Genomic DNA, 22618 nt, shown 5'->3' on the forward strand with positions numbered 1-22618 from the left:
AGCATCGTGGGAAATGTAGTTCCAAAACATCTGGGGTGCCAAGGTTCACCATCACTATCCTAGGGGGATACCTGATGCAGGGAGGAGCCGTGAGAGCCGCTGGGGGACCCCAGAAGAGGAGGTTCGGGGGCCACTCTGTGCAAAACGAGCTGCACAGTGGAGGTAAGTATGATATGTTTGTTATTAAAAAAAAAAGATCCTTTACAATCACTTTAAGCCTCGTACACACAATCCAATTGTTGGCCAACTGAGTGTCTGATTTTTGTCCAAAGGGTGTGTGCCTGGATCTTGTCTTGCATACTAACGGTACACAATTATCGGCCAACAAACACGAACGCAGTGACGTACTACGAGGAATTTCAGCTCTTGAGCGCCACCTTTTGGGCACCTTCTGCCAATTTCGTGTTTGGTGTGCACTGATTCCCAGTGTGCGTGGTTTGTACTTTCAACTTTTGGGTGACGGACTTGTGTACACACGATACGAAAATCTGACAACAGACCGCTGTCCGCCGAGAACTTACTAGCCTGTCATCCGTCATGTTGACCTAAAAGTTGGACAACAATTATCAGAAGGAGCGTACTAACGGTCAGAGTTCAGGACAACAGTCTGTCGAGAGACAATCCCCTGCCAACAATCGGATCGTTCATATTTATTTCCTTCAATAGTTGGTGGCTCTGCCTCACTAAGGATCATTATTCTCCTTGTGGGGTGCAGACATTGCTGTGGGTTGGAGGAAGCTCTGGGCTGGAAGGAGGGTCCAACAGACTCATCATAATAACCCATAGAGAAGTATTTTTGTAAAGTGCTGATCTGTCATTGTGAAACCTCCTGGGTGGAGGGAATAAATGAGGGAAGGTGGCCAGAGTCCTCCAGATCCGTTCCTGGTTTTGTGATGGATAAGCCGCTCTATGTCCAGCCTGAAGAAGATTTAAAGTTCAGCTCCTCGAACCTGGCGGGCAACATGGCGATGTCTTCTATGGCCACTTTTGAAATATCTGGTAAAAAAAAATGTTTCATATTTGCAGGATGGTAATCTTGTTCTAGATCTGTTTTATTTATTTATTTATTAGCAACATATTTATTATTTATTTATTAGCAACGCCATTTATTTATTATTATTTATTTATTTATTATTATTAAATATTATTATTATTATTTTTTTTATCTATTTTTATTTTTTTTGTTAATTTATGTTGCTGTTAAATGATACAGATTATCAGTCATCACCTCCGAGATATATAGAGAGTGACAACCTGGAAGATGCATTTTAATGTTCATCAGTGCAGGAGCAGATCAGGGGGTGTCCAAGGAATGCTCAGTATAATATCAACATTGTAATTATTATTCATAAATATTTAGTTAGAATTTTTTTTTTTTTTTTAGAGCTAAGCATTTTATATAATTAGCAGAATTTTTTGTGTAGATTTATTTTTTTTTGTTGTATATTATATTGTAGAATTTGGAACAAAAAAAAAAAAAGGAATTCAAGAAAAAGTCGGACTTTAAAGGCACAACAAACACTGGGAGTACAAAAAAATATTTAACATTTATTGAAAAGTACATATAGTATAAAGACCAGAGACATGAAAGAAATAATAAAAATCACAGAAATCGAGAGCCCCAATGCGACGTTTTAGGGCTCACAATATGTATCGATTTCTATCTCCATATGTGATTTTTATTATTTCTTTCATGTCTCTGGTCTTTATACTATATGTACTTTTCAATAAATGTTAAATATTTTTTGTACTCCCAGTGTTTGTTGTGCCTTTAAAGTCTGACCACAGGTTTTCTTTTAATTCCCTTTTTTCTTTTTGTTCCTAATATTTGCGGATGAGGCAATGTGAGTGCTTTTTTCTCTTTTTTATTCTATATTGTAGAATTGTATCATAATATAGTTAGAGATGCAGATATTACAGCTAAAGTGCTACACATCCTGTATGATAATATTCAGAAACCTAAAAGATACATTTATTGCAGTGAGGATACAAAGAATTTCTCTGCTGAAATTTTTCGTTACCAAAACTGAAACAATGTAATCATAAAAGATAAAAACTTCAACTTCTATCTAAGCCCTTGTACACACGGGTCGGAGATTCCGACAACCAAATCCGTCGGATTTTGTCCGACGGATTTTGTCCGAAACTGTTGCATACACACGGTCGGACAAAGTTGTCGGAAAATCCGACGCGATGACGTTATTTCGTTATGACGGGACTACGTTCAGGCTAGTAGCCAATAGCTTTGGTGTAGAAATTTGATCTGAGCATGCGTGGCACTTTGTCCGATCGGAATTCTCTACACATGATCGGAGTATGTCCGATCGGAGCATTTTGTCTGAAAATTTTACCAACAAGTTGGAAAACTTGGTCCATCGGAATACTCCGACGGAAACAGTCCGATGGAGACCACACACAGTCGGAATATCCGACAAAACGGTCCGATCGGACACATTCCGTCGGAATCTCCGACTGTGTGTACAAGGGCTTAGGGAAAATTGTTTGATTCCGCGCAGTGGAAAATTTAACCGGTTCCCGACCAGCGCACACCGATGTACGTCGACAGAATGGCACGGGCAGGCATATTGGCGTACAGGTACGTCCAATCTTCAATGCCGCCCTGCCATCGGGAGCGCGCCGGCGGCGGCGCGCTCCCGCGCTGGTCGGGACCCCGTGAGTCCGGTCGCGGGACCCGCGGACTCGATCGCCGCGGGCATCCCCGCGATCGTCTCACGGGATGGCTGAATGGAGGAAATGCCGTGTAAACAGCATTTCTCCATTCTGCCTAGCAACTAGTGATGCTGATCTCTGCTCCATGTGATTGGAGCAGAGATCAGTGTTCACTAAATGAAAGCCCAACCCCCCCACAGTTAGTAACACACCCCTAGGAACACTTAACCCTTACACTGCCACCCACTGGTTAACCCCTTCACTGCCAGTGTCATTTACACAGGAATCACTGCATTTATATAGCACTGATTGCTGTATAAATGACAATGGTCCCAAAAATGTGTCAAAAATGTCCGATGTGTCCCCCACAATGTCGCAGTCACAATAAAAATCACTGATCGCCGCCATTACTAGTAAAAAAAAAATAATAAAAAATTATTAATAAAAATGCTATAAAACTATCCCTATTTTGTAAACGCTATAACTTTTGCGCAAACCTATCAATAATCGCTTATTGTGATCTTTTTTACCAAAAATATGTAGAAGAATACGTATCGGCCTAAACTGAGGGAAAAAAATGTTTTTTTATATATTTTTGGGGGATATTTATTATAACAAAAAGTAAAAAATAATGCGTTTTTTTCAAAATTGTCGCTCTATTTTTGTTTATAGCGCAAAAAATAAAAACCGCAGGGGTGATCAAATACCACCAAAAGAAAGATCTATTTGTAGGAAAAAAAGGACGTCAATTTTGTTCGGGAGCCGCGTCGCATGACCGCGCAATTGTCAGTTAAAGCGACGCAGTGCCGAATCGCAAAAAGTGGTCTGGTCTTTGACCAGCAAAATGGTCCGGTCTGTAAGTGGACACCAGCAGGAAATATAAATTAGATAAATGTGTGAAAATTAAATTACATATATAAAGAACTGCCAGCCCCTACTGATTACTCCCACCTCCAAGTAGGGTAGAAAAATGAGAAAAAAAAAATAGAGGTAGGTGTGGCGCTGTTTGTTTAAATATCTTTAAATAATTAGTGATATAGTAATGTACATAGTACAATTAATTAATGTAGCTTGTGAAACTTAGAAACTCATATATACAGTAATATATATGTAAAAAAATGCAGAAAGAATTATTATAGTATAAAATGTGATGATACACAAAATGAATCCATAGAAAATAGTGAATAAATATACAAAATGTCCATGATTGCGTGCAAAAATGCAAAGTTAATTATATATATCTCCAACGTGATTAAATATTTTCAATGTGAATATGCTATTCCAATTTTAATATAAAAACAAAGATTAAAGTTCATAGTCCTAAAAAGATTGAGTAGATGAAAGTGCTTTGTGCTGGTAAAGGAAACCCCCCCCCCCCCCCCCCGCTGCTCTAATTCCTCTTGGACGGTGCGCACAGCCTACGTGGTTTATTCGTGTTCTTATTGTGACTAACCGGAGATCATTCCCCCTCCAGGGGTACGGAACATTCACAGTCTTTGCCACTGTGCAGCACTCTGGAAATTGCCCAATCCTAGACGTCCTGGTAATATTTCCCTTGCGCACCGTACAAAAGAGCGAAGGATCCCAATAGTGTAACATTGTAAAAGACCTTGTTTATTTATAAAAAACGTGCGGAAATGTACTCACATTTACCACGAAAAATAAAAGCATCTACTGCGGACACTGTTGCCGACAACCGGAAATGACGCAGAAACGTCTGTTATTTCTGCTCAAATCAACTTCTATCTACTTTCAGCAACCTGCCCTTGTGATGGGAATGTCGGGTGTGATTGGCTTTTAGCCCTAGTTCACATCGGCGGCCATTTGACGTGTCAAATTTGTGGCAATTGCCGGTGTTCTGCCGTATAGTGTCCTGCCATCAAATAGTGTCCGCCCCGTACTGCGCATGCACAGTACGGAGCAGATGAAGCTTCGGAAAATCTCCGAAGCTGAACGGCGCCTGCGCCGTGAGTGGAAGTGGTAGCCCCACCATCCAAGCGGACATAGGGCTGTGAATATTAGGGGGCCCCTCGCGGGCGAGCTTAGCTCGCCACGCTTCGGGCTCGGCCTCGCTGCGCTCGGCTCTTTTTTATTCCTACTCTATGTCCACTTGGATAGTGGGGACAGAACCTGGACTCACGGCGCAGGCGCCGTTCATCCTCGGCAATTTTCGGAATCTGTGTTGCTGTGTACTGCGCATGCGCAGTACACAGCGGACACTATCCGATGGAGGACGTTATTTGACAAAACACCGGCAATGGCACCGTCCTAATTGGTGCGACGCTGCACCGATTTAAAAAAGTTGTTTTTTTTTTTACAATTTTTTTGCGATTTCGGGGTGCGATTTCTGTTAACATCTGTACAGAGACCCGCACAGGTGTCTGTAAAATCGCAGCCGAAATCGGGACCGACATGTAGGAGTGAAATCTAAAGTCGTGTGGCTCAGTGTGACGCTCGGCTTATATTGTTTAGCACTGATGAGTTTTCCATGGATGTGCAAAAAATGAGTGTCACGCTTGCGGTGCCATGCATTGTTAGGGTCGGTTTCACACCACAGAAACGCCATCTCTATGTGTTCCAGAGGTGTGTCTGCATGCATGTTTACATGCCTTTCTTGATGCGTTCCAGATGCCTTTTTTTTTTTCCTCATATTTCTTTCTTTTACAATTTTACAGTTTTAAAATGTATTTATTTATTTTTTACATTTTACATTTTTTTCTTACATTTTTCTTAATTTTCCTTTTTATTTATTTATTTTTTACATTTACATTTTTATTTTATTTTTTTGCATTTTTCTCCATTTTTCTTCTTTTTTTTTTTCCTGGTGTAATGCGCTGTGTTGCATTTTTGATGCATTTTGCCTTGTTCCAGTGCAGTTCCTTTGCAGAAATAAATGCAGCATGTTCTATTTTTATTTTTTTGTCTGTACTGGAAGGCCCTGCTATGGTGTGAACTTTACCTTTGGAATCCATGTGACCAATACTGTCCATGCATTTTTGATGCAGCAAAAAACAAAACAAAAAAAACACTGGACTGCATGTGGTGCAGCACAAGGAGATTGGGGGGTGGGGATTTGTGTTGGGAGGGGGCATTTCGGGGGCAGCAGGAAGTAAGAACTGTTGTAAAAGGGGGAGGGGGGATTTGTGCTAGGAGGGGAAATTTTTCTGGAAGGGGGATTTGTGCTAGTAGGGATGATTGGAAGGCATTTTTACAAAATTTTGGAGGGGGGGGGGGCTGTTCTAGGAGGAGGAAAAAAACGTGGGAGAAGCATTTGTGCTAGGAGGGGAAATTTGGAATATTTCCTGTCGGAAAGTCCAACCGCGTGTACGGGGGCAGAAGATTGCAGTTAATGAAATGAAAATCAATGGAACTATTATAAACTTAAATGGAACAAAATAAAAAATAAAAATCAATACAATAAGTGAAATCAATAATGCTAGCCTGATAAAAACTAAAACAAAAGAACAAAGATTTATTTTTATTTTTTTATTAGTTTATTGAGGGGAATTGAAAGCTTCTGTTTTTTTTTTTTTTTTAGTCATCTAAAATCACATAAAACATATTTAGCATTAAAAAAAAAAAACCTCTGTATTTGTATTGCAGCATTTAAGTTCTCATTTCTGCTTTTTTTGAGGACTACAAAAAATGCTCCCTGATTTTTTATTATTTTTTTAACATCATTATTACCAAAAATAAATGTTTGAGGTATAGATGAGCAGTAAGGTGGGGGGGGGGGACCCTCTGGAGACATTTGAACCCCATTGTACCCTTAAAAACAAAAACAAAGTACCTTAAATTCCACCTTCTCCAACTATTTTACCAAAATAGCAAAATAACTCTGACTTTATGGCCCCCTGGAACTCCCAAACTGAAATGGACACACGGGCTCCGCGTGGGCGGGGCTCCCAGAGTGTACTTGTCACTACTAAAATGTGGTTCTGTGTTGTGGGACACGTGTGGACATGTGTTGTAGGACACGTGTGGACATGTGTTGTAGGACATGTGTGGTTCGGTGTTGTAAGACACGTGTGGACATGTGTTGTAGGACACGTGTGGCAAGGGCGGCACAGTGGTGTAGTGGTTAGCACTCTCGCCTAGCAGTAAAAAAGGTCACTGGTTCAAATCCCAACCATGACACTACCTGCCTGGAGTTTGCATGTTCTCCCTGTGCCTGTGTGGGTTTCCTCCAGGTACTCCGGTTTCCTCCCACACTCCAAAGACATGCAGGTAGGTTAATTGGCTTCTGTCCAAGATTGTCCCTAGTATACAACTGGGGATCTTGGATTGTGGGCTCCTTGAGGGTAGGGACCAATGTGAGTGTGCAATGTAAAGGGATGGGGACAATTGTAGACACTCACTCAGGTTGAACTGGATGGACTGATGTCTTTATTCAACCTTACTAACTATGTAACTATGTAACTATGTAACGTGTGGTTCTGTGTTGTAGGACACGTGTGATTCTGTGTTGTAGGACACGTGTGGACATGTGTTGTAGGACACGTGTGGACATGTGTTGTAGGACACGTGTGGACATGTGTTGTAGGAGATGTGTGATTCTGTGTTGTAGGACACGTGTGGACATGTGTTGTAGAACATGTGTGGGCATGTGTTGTAGGACACGTGTGGACATGTGTTGTAGGAGATGTGCAATTCTGTTTTGTAGGACACATGTGGACATGTGTTGTAGGACACGTGTGGACATGTGTTGTAGGACACGTGTGGACATGTGTTGTAGAACACGTGTGGACATGTGTTGTAGGACACATGTGGACATGTGTTGTAGGACACGTGTGATTCTTTGTTGTAAGACACGTGTGGACATGTGAGGACATGTGTTGTAGGACACGTGTGGACATGTGTTGTAGGACACGTGTGGACATGTGTTGTAGGACACGTGTGGACATGTGTTGTAGGACACGTGTGGACATGTGTTGTAGGACACGTGTGGACATGTGTTGTAGGACACGTGTGGACATGTGTTGTAGGACACGTGTGAACATGTGTTGTAGGACACGTGTGGACATGTGTTGTAGGACATGTGTGGTTCTGTGTTGTAGCACATGTGTGGTTCTGTCTGTGTTGTAGGACACGTGTGGACATGTGTTGTAGGACACGTGTGAACATGTGTTGTAGGACACGTGTGAACATGTGTTGTAGGACACGTGTGAACATGTGTTGTAGGACACGTGTGGACATGTGTTGTAGGACACGTGTGGACATGTGTTGTAGGACATGTATGGTTCTGTGTTGTAGGACATGTGTGGTTGATCTGGAGACTGTTCATCTTGGTCTTTTGACATGCTAGCCTATCTGTGTTGTATGAAAGTATATTATCGTTGTATTCACCGCTCCAAAGCGCTGCAAAGAAGCTGCTTGCAGGACTTTTTTGATGCCCTGCCAGCGCAGCGCCTCAGTGTGAAAGCACTCGGGCTTTTACATTGGGATTGCAGTTGCAGCTTCTTTCAGTCGCTTTTTTTAACGCTAAAGCGCCTGAAAAACGCCCCCAGTGTGAAAGGGATCTCGGTGTGAAAGCACTCGGGCTTTTACATTGGGATTGCAGTTGCGGCTTCTTTCAGGCGCTTTTTTTAACGCTAAAGCGCATGAAAAATGCCTGAAAAACCCCCCAGTGTGAAAGGGCTGCTCAGTGCTACTGCTCATCCAAGCAAGACCCAGCAAGGAAGGGGGTCAGAGTGATCTGCAAGTTCCTCAAGTCACCTGACCACTGCTGAATTTTCCAGAATATTTGAATAAAGATTAACAGAGTTCAACTATTCAGCTTTGGTGCCCAGAAACCACATTCAATAGGTCTACTTGAAAAGTGGAAAGTATTAAGTGTTGTTCCTACTGTGCAGGTTTTGGGGGCGCCCATACTACATTTAGGATATACACCGCAAAGTGTTGAAGTTCCCCTACATCCACTGAGGATATACACCCCATTTGAGGACACAACTGTTGCACTGGAGCATTTTGCTGTCTTACTGACAGCAGTGAGGTAAGGTACCCACTGCACTCAGTGTGTGAGCACCCACGTTTAAGGAGCTGCAAAATCACTGGTGGAATCATCCCGGGGTTGTTCATAGGATTAATTTCTTCACATAGCACAGCGTGGATTTATTTCATTTTCTGCATGAACTTTGTGATTTAGCTTTTTTATACTTATTTAGAGACATTTTCTATCACGTTTGCTGGACTATTATCTTTTGTATTCTGCGATAATAATTTTTTTTACACACCGTTTTATATATTTTTATTGTGTATTTATTATCTTATATTTTTTTGCACACATGCTGGCACTTGGATGCACTTTCATGGACTGACACAGATTTGTTTGATGTCACAATTCTTTTGACAATTTTAAGATTTGCGATTCTTTTCCTGTCACTGTATCACGATTATATAGATCATTTTTTCATTTTATGAATATTAGTAGGAAATAGTTTTATTTCAAGCACTGTATTATTCACTTGGTATTTATCTTAGAATTAATGGAATTTTAATCGCATGAGCACGTTTTTCAAGATTTTATGCGATTATTTAGTGTTTTCAACTTTAATCACATGAGTGCGTTTTCAAGATTTTATGCGATTATTTAGTAATTGTGTTATTAGACTTAATTTATTTGGTGTGGAGCGCAACACCATCTATTTCTTATAAACTATAATAATGGTTAATAATTTAATTAGAATAGAAAAAAAGAAATCATCTGAATGTTTTTCATTCTTTCTAATTTTTAGATTTGCTTTCTTTCTGATTATCAAATTTTCGGATTTTCGTTCTTTCAAATGTTCTTTCTTTTAAATTTTAGAAAATTTTAAAAATTGTCAAATAGTCTTTCGTTCATTGGGATGCTTCTGAATGAAAAAAAATATACAGAATTTTGACAAAAAAACGAATTTGGAACAAAACGAATTGCACGTGTCTATTATGGACCTTGCTTTTTTGCACTGGTGGGCGGTCATGTTGGAGCAGGAAGGGGGTCATCCCCAAACTGTTGCCACAAAGTTGGGAGCATGAAATTGTCCAAAATGTCTTGGTATGCTGACGCCTTAATGCTGCGGACACACGATCGGAATTTCGGCCAGCAAAAGACCGATGAGAGCTTTTCAACCGTGTGTAGGCTCCATCGGAATTTAGCTGGCCTAATTCCTGCCAGCAAAAACTTGAGGGCAAGCCTAGAGGCGATTCAGTACGCATTGTGCGCTATACAAGTATTTCATTCATTCATTCATTCAAGTTCTCAAAATTCCAATCGTGTGTATGCAATTCCACGTAAAAACTCCCGCAAGCTCAGATTCAACTAGGAGATGGAAGCTATTGGCTACTGGGTATTGAACTTCCTTTTTCTAGGCCCGTCATACGTGTTGTACGTCACCGCATTCCTGACAGTCAGAATTTGGTGTGACTGTGTGACAGCTTGTGCGAAATCCCGTCGGAATTCCGTCAGGAAAACCCTCAGAGCTTTTTCCAACCAAAATTCTGATCGTTTGTACGGGGCATTAGAGTTCCCTTCACTGGAACTAAGGAGCCAAACCCAACCCCTGAAAAACAACCCCACGCCATAATCCCCCCTCCACCCCCACACCATAATCCCCCCTCCACCAAAATTATTTGGACCAGTGCACAAAGCAAAACAAAAAGAAAAAAAAAAGACAAAAATGGAAAATAAAATTTTTATACATACTGTCACCAGTTAGTGTTCCCGATCACCCCCACACCAGTTATATGATGATGTATTGCACTGGTGACAGTATGTAAAAATACAGTGTGTAAAAAAAAAAAAGAATCTTTAATTTCTTAATTTTCCAAAAAATTGTAACAAAAAAATTACAACTTCAAAAAACTCGCCATGCCTCTTACTAAATACCTTGGATGGTCTACTTTCCAAAAAGGGGTCATTTGGGGGTATCTGTACTGTCCTGGCATTTTCAGGCTTTGCGAAATGAGATCGGCCGTCAGTAAATCAGGAAAAAAAGGAGCAGAATACATTTTGACCAAAATTTATGACTATTTATTTTCAAAATTTTATAAAAGAAACCTTTCTACTTTTTTTTTTTTTTGTCTTTTTTTCAAGTTAGCAAAAAAAAAAAATCAGAAGCCCAGTGGTGATTGAATACCACCAAAATAAAGCTCTATTTGTGTGAAAAAATGATAATTATTAATGTTAAAAATGTGATATATGCACAGTGTTGCATGACCGCGCAATTGTCATTCAAAGTGTGACAGCGCGGAAAGCTGAAAATTGGCCTGGGCAGGAAGGGGGTGAAAAGGGCTTACTATTGAAGTGGTTTAATACCGCCAAAGGAAAGCTCTATTTGTGTGGGAAAACAAATGGCAAGAAAAAAAAAAAAATGGCATTGTCATGAAATCAAATCTTTTGGAGCTGAAGTGATTAAGAAAGTTTATTTTGTAATTTTCAAGTCAAAAAGAATCTGAATGGTTGGTCCCGGTCCTGGGAGGTTCAGTGTTTGGAGTACAGGGATCAGGAATGGGGGTTTTCTCTGACTTTATGGAGACGGAATAAAGTTTTGCGCCACACACTGTGCTGGAAAAATGACGGCTTGATTTTTATTCAGCACGCGATGCCCAGGTAGGGGACGAGGCCTTTGCTTTGTCTTGTGGTGGGAATGCTCTTGTAGCAGCCCAATGCCTATGTGGCAGGGAGGCCCTTAAGCGCAAAATCGCTTACCTGTACGTGATTCCTTCTTCCGGGTCTGGGGCACGCGCCACCGGAGACCTGCTCCCGCTGTTATTGGACACAGTGGGAGGGAATCTGCTAGATCAGGAATGGGCATTTTCTCTGACTTCATGAAGATGGAATAAAGTTTTTTTCTGCACATTACGGCTTGACTTTTATTCAGCATGCAATGCCCAGGTAGGGGATGAGGCCTTTGCTTTGTCTTGCTGTGGGACTGCTCTGTAGCCCCCCCCCCCCCCCCCAGTGCAGTTCTATCACCCCCGGTGTGATGGACACTCAGAAATGATTTTGAAGCTTCAGCTTCATCTTCACAGCCAGGCAGGGAGCATGTTCACAAACCAAGGCTAGCAAAGGTGACCTCAGCACTGTCAGGAGGAAGTGCAGCCCACCCAGAAACACCCTGGGGGGGGCACCAGACCTAACCAAACTCTGATTCTCTGTCATGTGATGGGGAGTTCACCCCACGAGAATGCTGATCTGAAAAAAATCTCCTTCATGGCAGAAACAAGAAGTGAGAGAAAGATTCAGATTTCCTATGTTGTTTTCTATGAAGAAATAATGGAAATCTGATCTCCGGGGAGAGTGTGATAAAAATTCTATAATTAAAGTCCATTCGCAGATGTCGAGTGATTATTATGATGAGGCTGCAAATTTAATTTCTTGCTAAAACACTTTCATCAGCATTCCCATGATGGGAATTACCCAATACAGAGGGGGCACCCCTGCTATCTGGATATACCACCCTCTGACCTCTGGGGTGGTCATGATATTTCTATAGTAGAGAAGCCCTAACTGCCTGTGCAGTTACTGTTTGCAAAATGTCTGACACAGATCAGCCCCTGCTGCAGCCTCTAAGTTTGTGACTCGCAACAAAGTTACAATGTACAGTCTGATCACTGGGGGAGGGGAGACTCCCACTGACACCAATGGTGGGGGCACTATTCTTACAACTGAAACAAGCAATTGGGCATTCTTGCATCCATTGACACCAATGATGGGACGGGACCCCCCCCCCCCCCACTGATGTGGCATTATTCCTCCACTGATACTAATGATGGAGCACTATTACTCCCACTGACACCAATGATGGGGCACTATTCCTTCCACTGACACCAATGATGGGGCACTATTCCTCCCACTGACACCAATGATGGGGCACTATTCCTCCCACTGACACTAATGATGGGGCACTATTCCTTCCACTGACACCAATGATTGGGCACTATTCCTCCCACTGGCACCAATGAGGGGGAACTATTCCTCCCACTGATACCAATGATGGGACACTAATCCTCCCACTGACACCAATGATTGGGCACCATTCCTCCCACTGACACCAATGATGGGGCACCATTCCTCCCACAGACACCAATGATGGGGCACCATTCCTCCCACTGACACCAATGATGGGGCACTATTCCTCTCACTGACACCAATGATGGGGCACTATTCCTCCCACTGATACCAATTATATGGGGCACTATTCCTCCCACTGACACCAGTGATGGGGCTCTATTCCTCCCACTGACACCAGTGATGGGGCTCTATTCCTCCCACTGACACCAGTGATGGGGCACTATTCCTCCCACAGACACCAAACATAGAGAGAGCGTTGTTTACTCCCACTGGACTCCAGGACATTCTCTACTCCCATTGGCCACAGTCCGGCTCCCCCTATAGGAGAGTAAACTGGCACTTTGTTTAGAAGGTTTGGAGACCCCTGATTTATAAGATAAAGGGGAGCTCCGGTACACAATTTACCTGTAGACTGGCATTAAACCAAAATGTGCATATTTAGTGTTGTGAGTCCCTGTGCTGAAGATTCCGAATCAATAAAAGCAACTGATCTAACCAAAGGAATAGAAAATCACACAAAGGGGTCCAAAGACCGACATGACGTGGAGTGGTCAGTATGTTTTTTATGTAAGTATGTTTTTTGTACATAAGACATCTAAAAGATTTTTAGCCCAAAACTTAAGAGGTTGGGGGTAGCGGGGCGCAGGTTTTCACCATGTGGATAAAGTCTTTCTTTGGCCAATTGGCCGGCATTCAGCGGCTCACCGCAAAGATGGCGATCCCTCCAGGAGAGGACGTTCCCCCGAGATGAGACATCCCAATGAAATGGCTCACAGAAGAGCGCCGGATGAAAAATCTGCAGGACTCCGTAGTCTTCATCGTTCATCCGGAAACAACAAGCAGGGCAAAGGACAGCCTGCCCCTCACCCGGCGGCTTGTTCACATTTATGTGTTTTGTTTTTTTGTGCCTTCAATAGACCCGCACCAAAAAACGCAAGTGTTGCATTTTTGTGTGTGTTTCGCATTTTTTTCTCTCGGAGCGGCGGACTTTTTTTATTATTATTATTTTTTTTTTAAATATAGAACTTGTCAAAAAACTTCCTCTTATGTTTTTTTTGTTTTTTTTTTACACTACAATTTTTTTTTTGGGTGAATGAGTAGGGGCACTATGTACTCCATACTTATTCACATATGGGCCAGGATCTGGGGGCAGGAGATTCCCATAAGTCACCCACCCCCGCACCCCTACAACCACCGGGTTGTGGGGAAGAGACCCTTGTCCTCATGAACATGGAGACAAGTTCTTTGAGGGGGGGGGGGCAGAGTCCCCCTGTCCCAAAACACACCCCCATGTTGAGGGCATGTGGCCTTGTATGGATCATGAGGGGGGCTCTCTCCCCCCTTTTCTGGCCTGCTCTGATAAGGGTCTGTTATATATTTTGGGGGGAACACCATGCCTTTTTTTTGGCGTGGGGTTCCCCTTTAAAATCTGTACCAGATCTGAAGGGCCTGGTATAATTTGGGGGGACCCCCATTCCGTTTTTTTTAAATGCCAGCAGTTCTCCTTACATTAAGCGGTCAGTGGGGAATCCCGCTGACAGCTGATGAGCCATCGGTTGTAAGGAAGTGGCAGCCACCCGCTCCTTAACAACCGGCTATTCATGCATTAAAACGCACAGCAACCACAAAGATGTTCCCCCAGCCTAAAGACTGAACTTATCCCACACTCTTTTTATTCCATCTGTAGCATTTTTACACAGAGGATGTGAAAATTAAAAACAAAATGAATGGGTACCTGAGCCCCTTCATCTCCTCAGCAGGGACACGCTGTCCCTCTCTCCGCGGGGTCCTGGCTCTTGGTTGGATAGATTGATAGCAGCCATTAGCTCCCGCCACTGTCAATCAAATCCAATGACACAGGTGCCGGGGGCGAGGCCAAGTCACAAATGGCCCCACCCCCGGGGCCATTTGCAAATGTGGACGCAAATGCTGGACTCGGGAGCGGGAACGCAAGGTATCCCCCTCAGGAGAGCACTTCTAGGGCAGTGATGGAGAACCTCGGCACTCCAGATGTTTTGGAACTACATTCCCCATAATACTCAATTACACTGCAGAGTGCACGAGCATCATGGGAAATGTAGTTCCAAAACATCTGGGGTGCCAAGGTTCCATCACTGTCCTAGGGGGTTACCTGATGCGGGGAGGAGCCGCAAGAGCTGCTGGGGGACCCCAGAAGAGGAGGTTTGAGGGCCACTATGTGCAAAACGAGCTGCACAGTGGAGGTAAGTATGATATGTTTGTTATTTAAAAAATTTTTTTTTAAAAAAGATCCTTTACAATCACTTTAAGCCTCGTACACACGATCCAATTGTTGGCCAACCGAGGGTCTGATTTTTGTCCAAAGGGCGTGTGCCTGGATCTTGTCTTGCATACTAACGGTACACAATTGTCAGCCAACAAACACGAACGCAGTGACGTACTACGAGGAATTTCGGCTCTTGAGAGCCACCTTTTGGGCACCTTCTGCCAATTTCGTGTTTGGTGAGCACTGATTCCGAGTGTGCGTGGTTTGTACTTTCAACTTTTGGGTGACGGACTTGTGTACACACGATACAAAAATCAGACAACAGACCGTTGTCTGCCGAGAACTTACTAGCCTGTCATCCAACATGTTGACCTGAAAGTTGGACAACAATTATCAGAAGGAGCGTACTAACAGTCAGAGTTCAGGACAACAGTCTGTCAAGAGACAATCCCCTGCCAACAATCGGATCGTTCATATTTATTTCCTTCAATAGTTGGTGGCTCTGCCTCACTAAGGATCATTATTCTCCTTGTGGGGTGCAGACATTGCTGTGGGTTGGAGGAAGCTCTGGGCTGGAAGGAGGGTCCTACAGACTCATCATAATAACCCATAGAGAAGTATTTTTGTAAAGTGCTGATCTGTCATTGTGAAACCTCCTGGGTGGAGGGAATAAATGAGGGAAGGTGCCCAGAGCCCTCCAGATCCGTTCCTGGTTTTGTGATGGATAAGCCGCTCTATGTCCAACATGATGAAGATTTAAAGTTCAGCTCCTCGAACCTGTCGGGCAACATGGCGATGTCTTCCATGGCCACTTTTGAAATATCTGGTAAAAATTGTTTCATATTTGCAGGATGGTAATCTTGTTCTAGATCTGTTTTATTTATTTATTTATTATTTATTTATTAGCAATATATTTATTATTTATTTATTAGCAACGCAATTTATTTATTATTATTTATTTATTTTATTTATTATTATTATTATTATTATTAAATTTTTTTTTTTTTTTTAACTATTTTTATTTTTTTTTGTTAATTCATGTTGCTGTAAAATGATACAGATTATCAGTCATCACCTCCCAGATATATAGAGAGTGACAACCTGTAAGATGCATTTTAATGCTCATCAGTGCAGGAGCAGATCAGCGGGTGTCCAAGGAATGCTCATTATAATATCAACATTGTAATTATTATTCATAAATATTTAGTTAGAATTATTATTTTTAGAGCTAAGCATTTTATATAATAGTATATTTTTGTGTTTTATATTTATTTATTTTTTGTATATTATATTGTAGAATTGGGAGAAAAAAGAAAAAAAAAGGAATTCAAAGAAAGCCTGTGGTCGGACTTTAAGGCTGGATTCACACCGATGGCAGTTTTGGTGTTTGCACTACAGTCCATTTAACATGGTTTCCTATGGAACACGTTCTGTAGTGCAAATCTGCAAAATGCAAAAAGCACAAAAAAATGGCATAGGTGTGAATCCAGCCTTAAGGCACAACAAACACTGGGAGTACAAAAAAATATTTAACATTTATTGAAAAGTACATATAGTATAAAGACCAGAGACATGAAAGAAATAATAAAAATCACAGAAATCGAGAGCCCCAATGCGACGTTTTAGGGCTCACAATATGTATCGATTTCTATCTCCATATGTGATTTTTATTATTTCTTTCATGTCTCTGGTCTTTATACTATATGTACTTTTCAATAAATGTTAAATATTTTTTGTACTCCCAGTGTTTGTTGTGCCTTTAAAGTCTGACCACAGGTTTTCTTTTAATTCCCTTTTTTCTTTTTGTTCCTAATATTTGCGGATGAGGCAATGTGAGTGCTTTTTCTCTTTTTTATTCTATATTGTAGAATTGTATCATAATATAATTAGAGATGCAGATATTCCAGCTAAAGTGCTACACATCCTGTATGATAATATTCAGAAACTTAAAAGATACATTTATAATTGCAGTGAGGATACAAAGAATTTCTCTGCTGAAATTTTTCTTTACCAAAACTGAAACAATGTAATCATAAAAGATAAAAACAAAAACATCAACTTTTATCTAAGGGAAAATTGTTTGATTCCGCACAGTGGGAAACTTAATAGGTACCAGCAGGAAATATCATTTAGATAAATGTGTGAAAATTATATTACATATATAAAGAACTTTTGCCCCTACTGATTATTCCCACCCAAGTGGGGTAGAAAACTGAGAAAAAATTTATCTCAAACAGGTCTCCCAGCCTTGCTGTCAATTTTATTCCGAAGTATCCTAGTTCCTTCAGGCACCACCTAAAAGGTAATTTGGTTTGGAGTGCAGTCTGTTCTTCTAGTGACGTATTTAGATTTAATATTTCAGATTTGGACATGTTCACTTTAAAATTGGACACCTTCCCGAATTTCAGCAATTCATCCATAATCACTGGGATAGAGGTCCTGGGGTTAGCGATATAGAGCAGGAGGTCATCTGCGAAGGCCGCGATCTTATACTCCCTCCTTTCCACTCGTATTCCCTGAATATCTTGATTTCTCCTGATGGCTGCCAGGAGGGGTTCCAGCGATAGGATGAACAATAATGTGGAAAGCGGGCATCCCTGTCTTGTCCCATTGAACAATTCAAGGGGACAAGACAGGGTACCATTGATTCTTATTTTGGCTTTAGGGTGACAGTATAAAGCTTTTATCCAGCTCCTCATCCTCTCACCTAATCCAAAATCCTCTAATGTCTCGAAGAGGTACCCCAAATCAACCCTATCGAATGCTTTTTCAGCATCTACAGACATGAGGACCGTAGGGGCACCCCACCCAATTGCTTCTTGAGCTTCTGATCTTGCTCCGAAGGATCGTGATATTCTATGTATTCTATCTATTTTCAATGGGGCTCCAGCTTCTTTATCTAGGAGGGGGTTAAATATTTGCTGAGCTATTTCCCTTAGCGCTGAACTGCTATGTGACTCGGGGAGGCCTTTTATTCTTAAGTTCTTTCTTCTGCCTCTATTCTTCTGATCTTCTAACCTGTATCTAATTGTTCTATTTCCCTTCTGGAGAGCTGTTACCTGCTCGAGTATACCCTCTATTCTTTGCTCCTGGGCCTCTACTCTGTTTTCTATCTCCTCCACTCTCCCCAGGACCTGGGCGATATCTGCTCTTATTGTCGCAATATCTGCTTTTAGAGAGGGTTTATTCGTGTTCTTATTGTGACTAACCGGAGATCATTCCCCCTCCAGGGGTACGGAGCATTCACAGTCTTTACCACTGTGCAGCACTCTGGAAATTGCCCAATCCTAGACGTCCTGGTAATATTTCCCTTGCGCACCGTACAAAAGAGCGAAGGATCCCAATAGTGTAACATTGTAAAAGACCTTGTTTATTTATAAAAACGTGTGGAAATGTACTCACATTTACCATGAAACATAAAAGCATCTACTGCTGACACTGTTGCCGACAACCGGAAATGACGCAGGAACGTCTGTTATTTCTGCTCAAATCAACTTCTATCTACTTTCAGCAACCTGCCCTTGTGATGGGAATGTCTGGTGTGATTGGCTTTCAGCCCTAGTTCACATCGGCGGCAATTGACGTGTCAAATTTGTGGCAATTGCCGGCAATGGCACCGTCCTGATTGGTGCAAAGCTGCACCGATTTCAAAAAGTCATGTTTTTTTACATATTTTTGCGATTTCGGGGTGCGATTTCCGTTGACATCTGTACAGAGACCCGCACATGTGTCTGTAAAATTGCAGCCGAAATCGGGACCGACATGCAGGAGTGAAATCTGAAGTCGCGCGGCTTCATTCCCGCAGCTCGGTGTGACGCTCGGCTTATATTGTTTAGCGTTGATGAGTTTTCCATGGATGTGCAAAAAATGTGTGTCACGCTTGCGGTGCCATGCATTGTTAGGGTCGGTTTCACACCACAGAAACGCAGTCTCCATATGTTCCAGAGGTGTGTCTGCATGCATGTTTACATGCATTTCTTGATGCTTTCCAGATGCCTTTTTTTTCCCTCATATTTCTTTCTTTTACAATTTTACATTTTTAAAATGTATTTATTTATTTTTTACATTTTACATTTTACATTTTACATTTTTTTCTTACATTTTTCTTAAAAGATCCTTTTCAATCACTTTAAGCCTCGTACACACGATCCAATTGTTGGCCAACCGAGCGTCTGATTTTTGTCCAAAGGGTGTGTGCCTGGATCTTGTCTTTGATACTAACAGTACACAATTGTCAGCCAACAAACACGAAGGCAGTAACGTACTACGAGGAATTTCGGCTCTTGAGCGCCACCTTTTGGGCACCTTCTGCCAATTTCGTGTTTGGCGAGCACTGATTCCGAGTGTGCATGTTTGTACCTTCAACTTTTGTGTGACGGACTTGTGTACACACGATACGAAAACCTGACAACAGACCGTTGACCGCCGAGAACTTACTAGCCTGTCATCCATCATGTTGACCTGAAAGTTGGACAACAATTATCAGAAGGATCGTACTAACAGTCAGAGTTCAGCACAACAGTCTGTCGAGAGACAATCCCCTGCCAACAATCGGATCGTTCATATTTATTTCCTTCAATAGTTGGTGGCTCTGCCTCACTAAGGATCATTATTCTCCTTGTGGGGTGCAGACATTGCTGTGGGTTGGAGGAAGCTCTGGGCTGGAAGGAGGGTCCTACAGACTCATCATAATAACCCATAGAGAAGTATTTTTGTAAAGTGCTGATCTGTCATTGTGAAACCTCCTGGGTGGAGGGAATAAATGAGGGAAGGTGGCCAGAGTCCTCCAGATCCGTTCCTTGTTTTGTGATGGATAAGCCGCTCTATGTCCAGCCTGAAGAAGATTTAAAGTTCAGCTCCTCGAACCTGGCGGGCAACATGGCGATGTCTTCCATGGCCACTTTTGAAATATCTGGTAAAAAAAATGTTTCATATTTGCAGGATGGTAATCTTGTTCTAGATCTGTTTTATTTATTTATTTATTAGCAACATATTTATTATTTATTTATTAGCAACACCATTTATTTATTATTATTATTTATTTATTATTTATTTATTTATTTATTATTATTAAATATTATTTTTTTTTTTTATCTATTTTAATTTTTTTTTGTCAATTTATGTTGCTGTAAAATGATACAGATTATCAGTCATCACCTTCCAGATATATAGAGAGTGACAACCTGGAAGATGTATTTTAATGCTCATCAGTGCAGGAGCAGATCAGCGGGTGTCCAAGGAATGCTCATTATAATATCAACATTGTAATTATTATTCATAAATATTTAGTTAGAATTCTTATTTTTAGAGCTAAGCATTTTATATAATAGTATATTTTTGTGTTTTATATTTATTTATTTTTTGTATATTATATTGTAGCATTGGTAGCAAAAAGAAAAAAAAGGAATTCAAAGAAAGCCTGTGGTCGGACTTTAAGGCTGTGGCGGTTTTGGTGCTTTTTGCATTTTGCAGATTTGCACTACAGTCCATTTAACATGGTTTCCTATGGAACACGTTCTGTAGTGCAAATCTGCAAAATGCAAAAAGCACAAAAAATGGCATAGGTGTGAATCCAGCCTTAAGGTACAACAAACACTGGGAGTACAAAAAAATATTTAACATTTATTGAAAAGTACATATAGTATAAAGACCAGAGACATGAAAGAAATAATAAAAATCACAGAAATCGAGAGCCCCAATGCGACGTTTTAGGGCTCACAATATGTATCGATTTCTATCTCCATATGTGATTTTTATTATTTCTTTCATGTCTCTGGTCTTTATACTATATGTACTTTTCAATAAATGTTAAATATTTTTTGTACTCCCAGTGTTTGTTGTGCCTTTAAAGTCCGACCACAGGTTTTCTTTTAATTCCCTTTTTTCTTTTTGTTCCTAATATTTGCGGATGAGGCAATGTGAGTGCTTTTTCTCTTTTTTATTCTATATTGTAGAATTGTATCATAATAGAGATGCAGATATTCCAGCTAAAGTGCTACACATCCTGTATGATAATATTCAGAAACTTAAAAGATACATTTATAATTGCAGTGAGGATACAAAGAATTTCTCTGCTGAAATTTTTCTTTACCAAAACTGAAACAATGTAATCATAAAAGATAAAAACAAAAACATCAACTTCTATCTAAGGGAAAATTGTTTGATTCCGCACAGTGGGAAACTTAATAGGTACCAGCAGGAAATATCATTTAGATAAATGTGTGAAAATTAAATTACATATATAAAGAACTGCCACCCCTACTGATTACACCCACCTAAGTGGGGTAGAAAAATGAGAAAAAAAAATAGAGGTGGGTGTGGCGCTTTTTGTTTAAATATCTTTAAATAATTAGTGATATAGTGATGTGCCTAGTACGATTAATTAATGTAGCTTGTGAAACTTAGAAACTCATATATACAATAATATATATGTAAAAAAAATGCAGAAAAAAATATTATAGTATAACCCTTTCATGACTAAGCCTATTTTTGCCATTTGGTGTTTACAAGTTAAAATCCATATTTTTTTTGCTAGAAAATTACTTGGAACCCCCCAAACATTATATATATATATTTTTTTGCAGATACTCTAGAGAATAAAACGGCGATTGTTGCAATATTTTAGGTCACACGGTATTTGCGCAGCAGTGTTTTAAACGCAACTTTTTGGGAAAAGGGACACTTTCATGAATAAAAAAAAAAAAAAAAACAGTAAAATTAGCCCAATTTTTTTGCATAATGTGAAAGATAATGTTACGCCGAGTAAATAGATACCAAACATGTCACACTTTATAATTGCACGCACTCGTGGATTGACGACAAAGTACAGTACCTAAAAATCTCAATAGGCGACGCTTTAATTTTTTTTTACGGTTACCAGGTTAGCATTGCAGAGGAGGTCTAGTGCTAGAATTATTGCTCTCGCTCTGACGATCGTGGCGATACCTCACATGTGTGATTTGAACACCGTTTACATATGCGGGCGCGACTTCCGTATGCGTTTTCTTTGCTTCGCGAGCTTGCGGGGACGGCGGGCGCTTGAAAAATTTTTAGTTTTTTTTTAATTTTATTTATTTGAAAATTAATAAATTGTTTTAAAAAAAATAAATAAAATTTGATCACTTTTATTGCTGTCACAAGGAATGTAAACGTCCCTTGTGACAGTAATAGGTGGTGACAGGTACTCTTTATGGAGGGATCGGGGGTCTAAAAGACCCCCCACCCCTCCTTTACACTTCAATGTATTCAGATCGCCGAATATGACGATTCTGAATACCGTATATATCTTTTTAAAACCGGCGCCATTGGCAGCCGAGTAAACGGGAAGTGACGTCATGACGTCGCTTCCGTGTTTACTATTAGGAGGCTGGAACGAAGCCGATTACGGCTTTGTCCAGTTCCTCCCCAGCAGCCGGAGGCGTCAGAACGTGAATTGGTGCTCCCGATCGAGCGGGAGCACCGGTAACAGTGGCGGGAGGCGGCGGGAGGGAGGGGGGGCGTCCCCTCCCGCTCCTCCGGCATAACAGCCGAGTGGCTTTTAGCCACTTTGGTTGTTATGGCTGGAAAGCCAATCGCCCTCTGAAAAAAACAGTACCGGGATGATGCCTGCAGGTGCGGGCATCCTCCCGGTATAACCCCCCGGAAGCCGAGTA

General features: G+C 41.1%; 1 protein-coding gene across 1 annotated transcript in view; it reads left to right on the forward strand.

Moving 5' to 3' along the window:
- Positions 1-869: 869 nt before the first annotated feature.
- LOC143925124 (uncharacterized) overlaps positions 870-22618 on the forward strand; it is a 91294-nt gene continuing 69545 nt past the window's right edge. The window contains exon 1 of the mRNA XM_077449741.1: positions 870-999. Coding sequence (XP_077305867.1) covers positions 894-999 — 106 coding nt within the window. The 5' untranslated portion in view covers positions 870-893. The remainder of the gene's footprint in view (positions 1000-22618) is intronic.

The sequence above is a fragment of the Lithobates pipiens genome, unplaced genomic scaffold, assembly GCF_037356315.1.
Source record: "Lithobates pipiens isolate NorthernLeopardFrog02 unplaced genomic scaffold, aLitPip1_a1.2 Scaffold_22, whole genome shotgun sequence".
NCBI classification, from domain to species: Eukaryota; Metazoa; Chordata; class Amphibia; order Anura; family Ranidae; genus Lithobates; species Lithobates pipiens.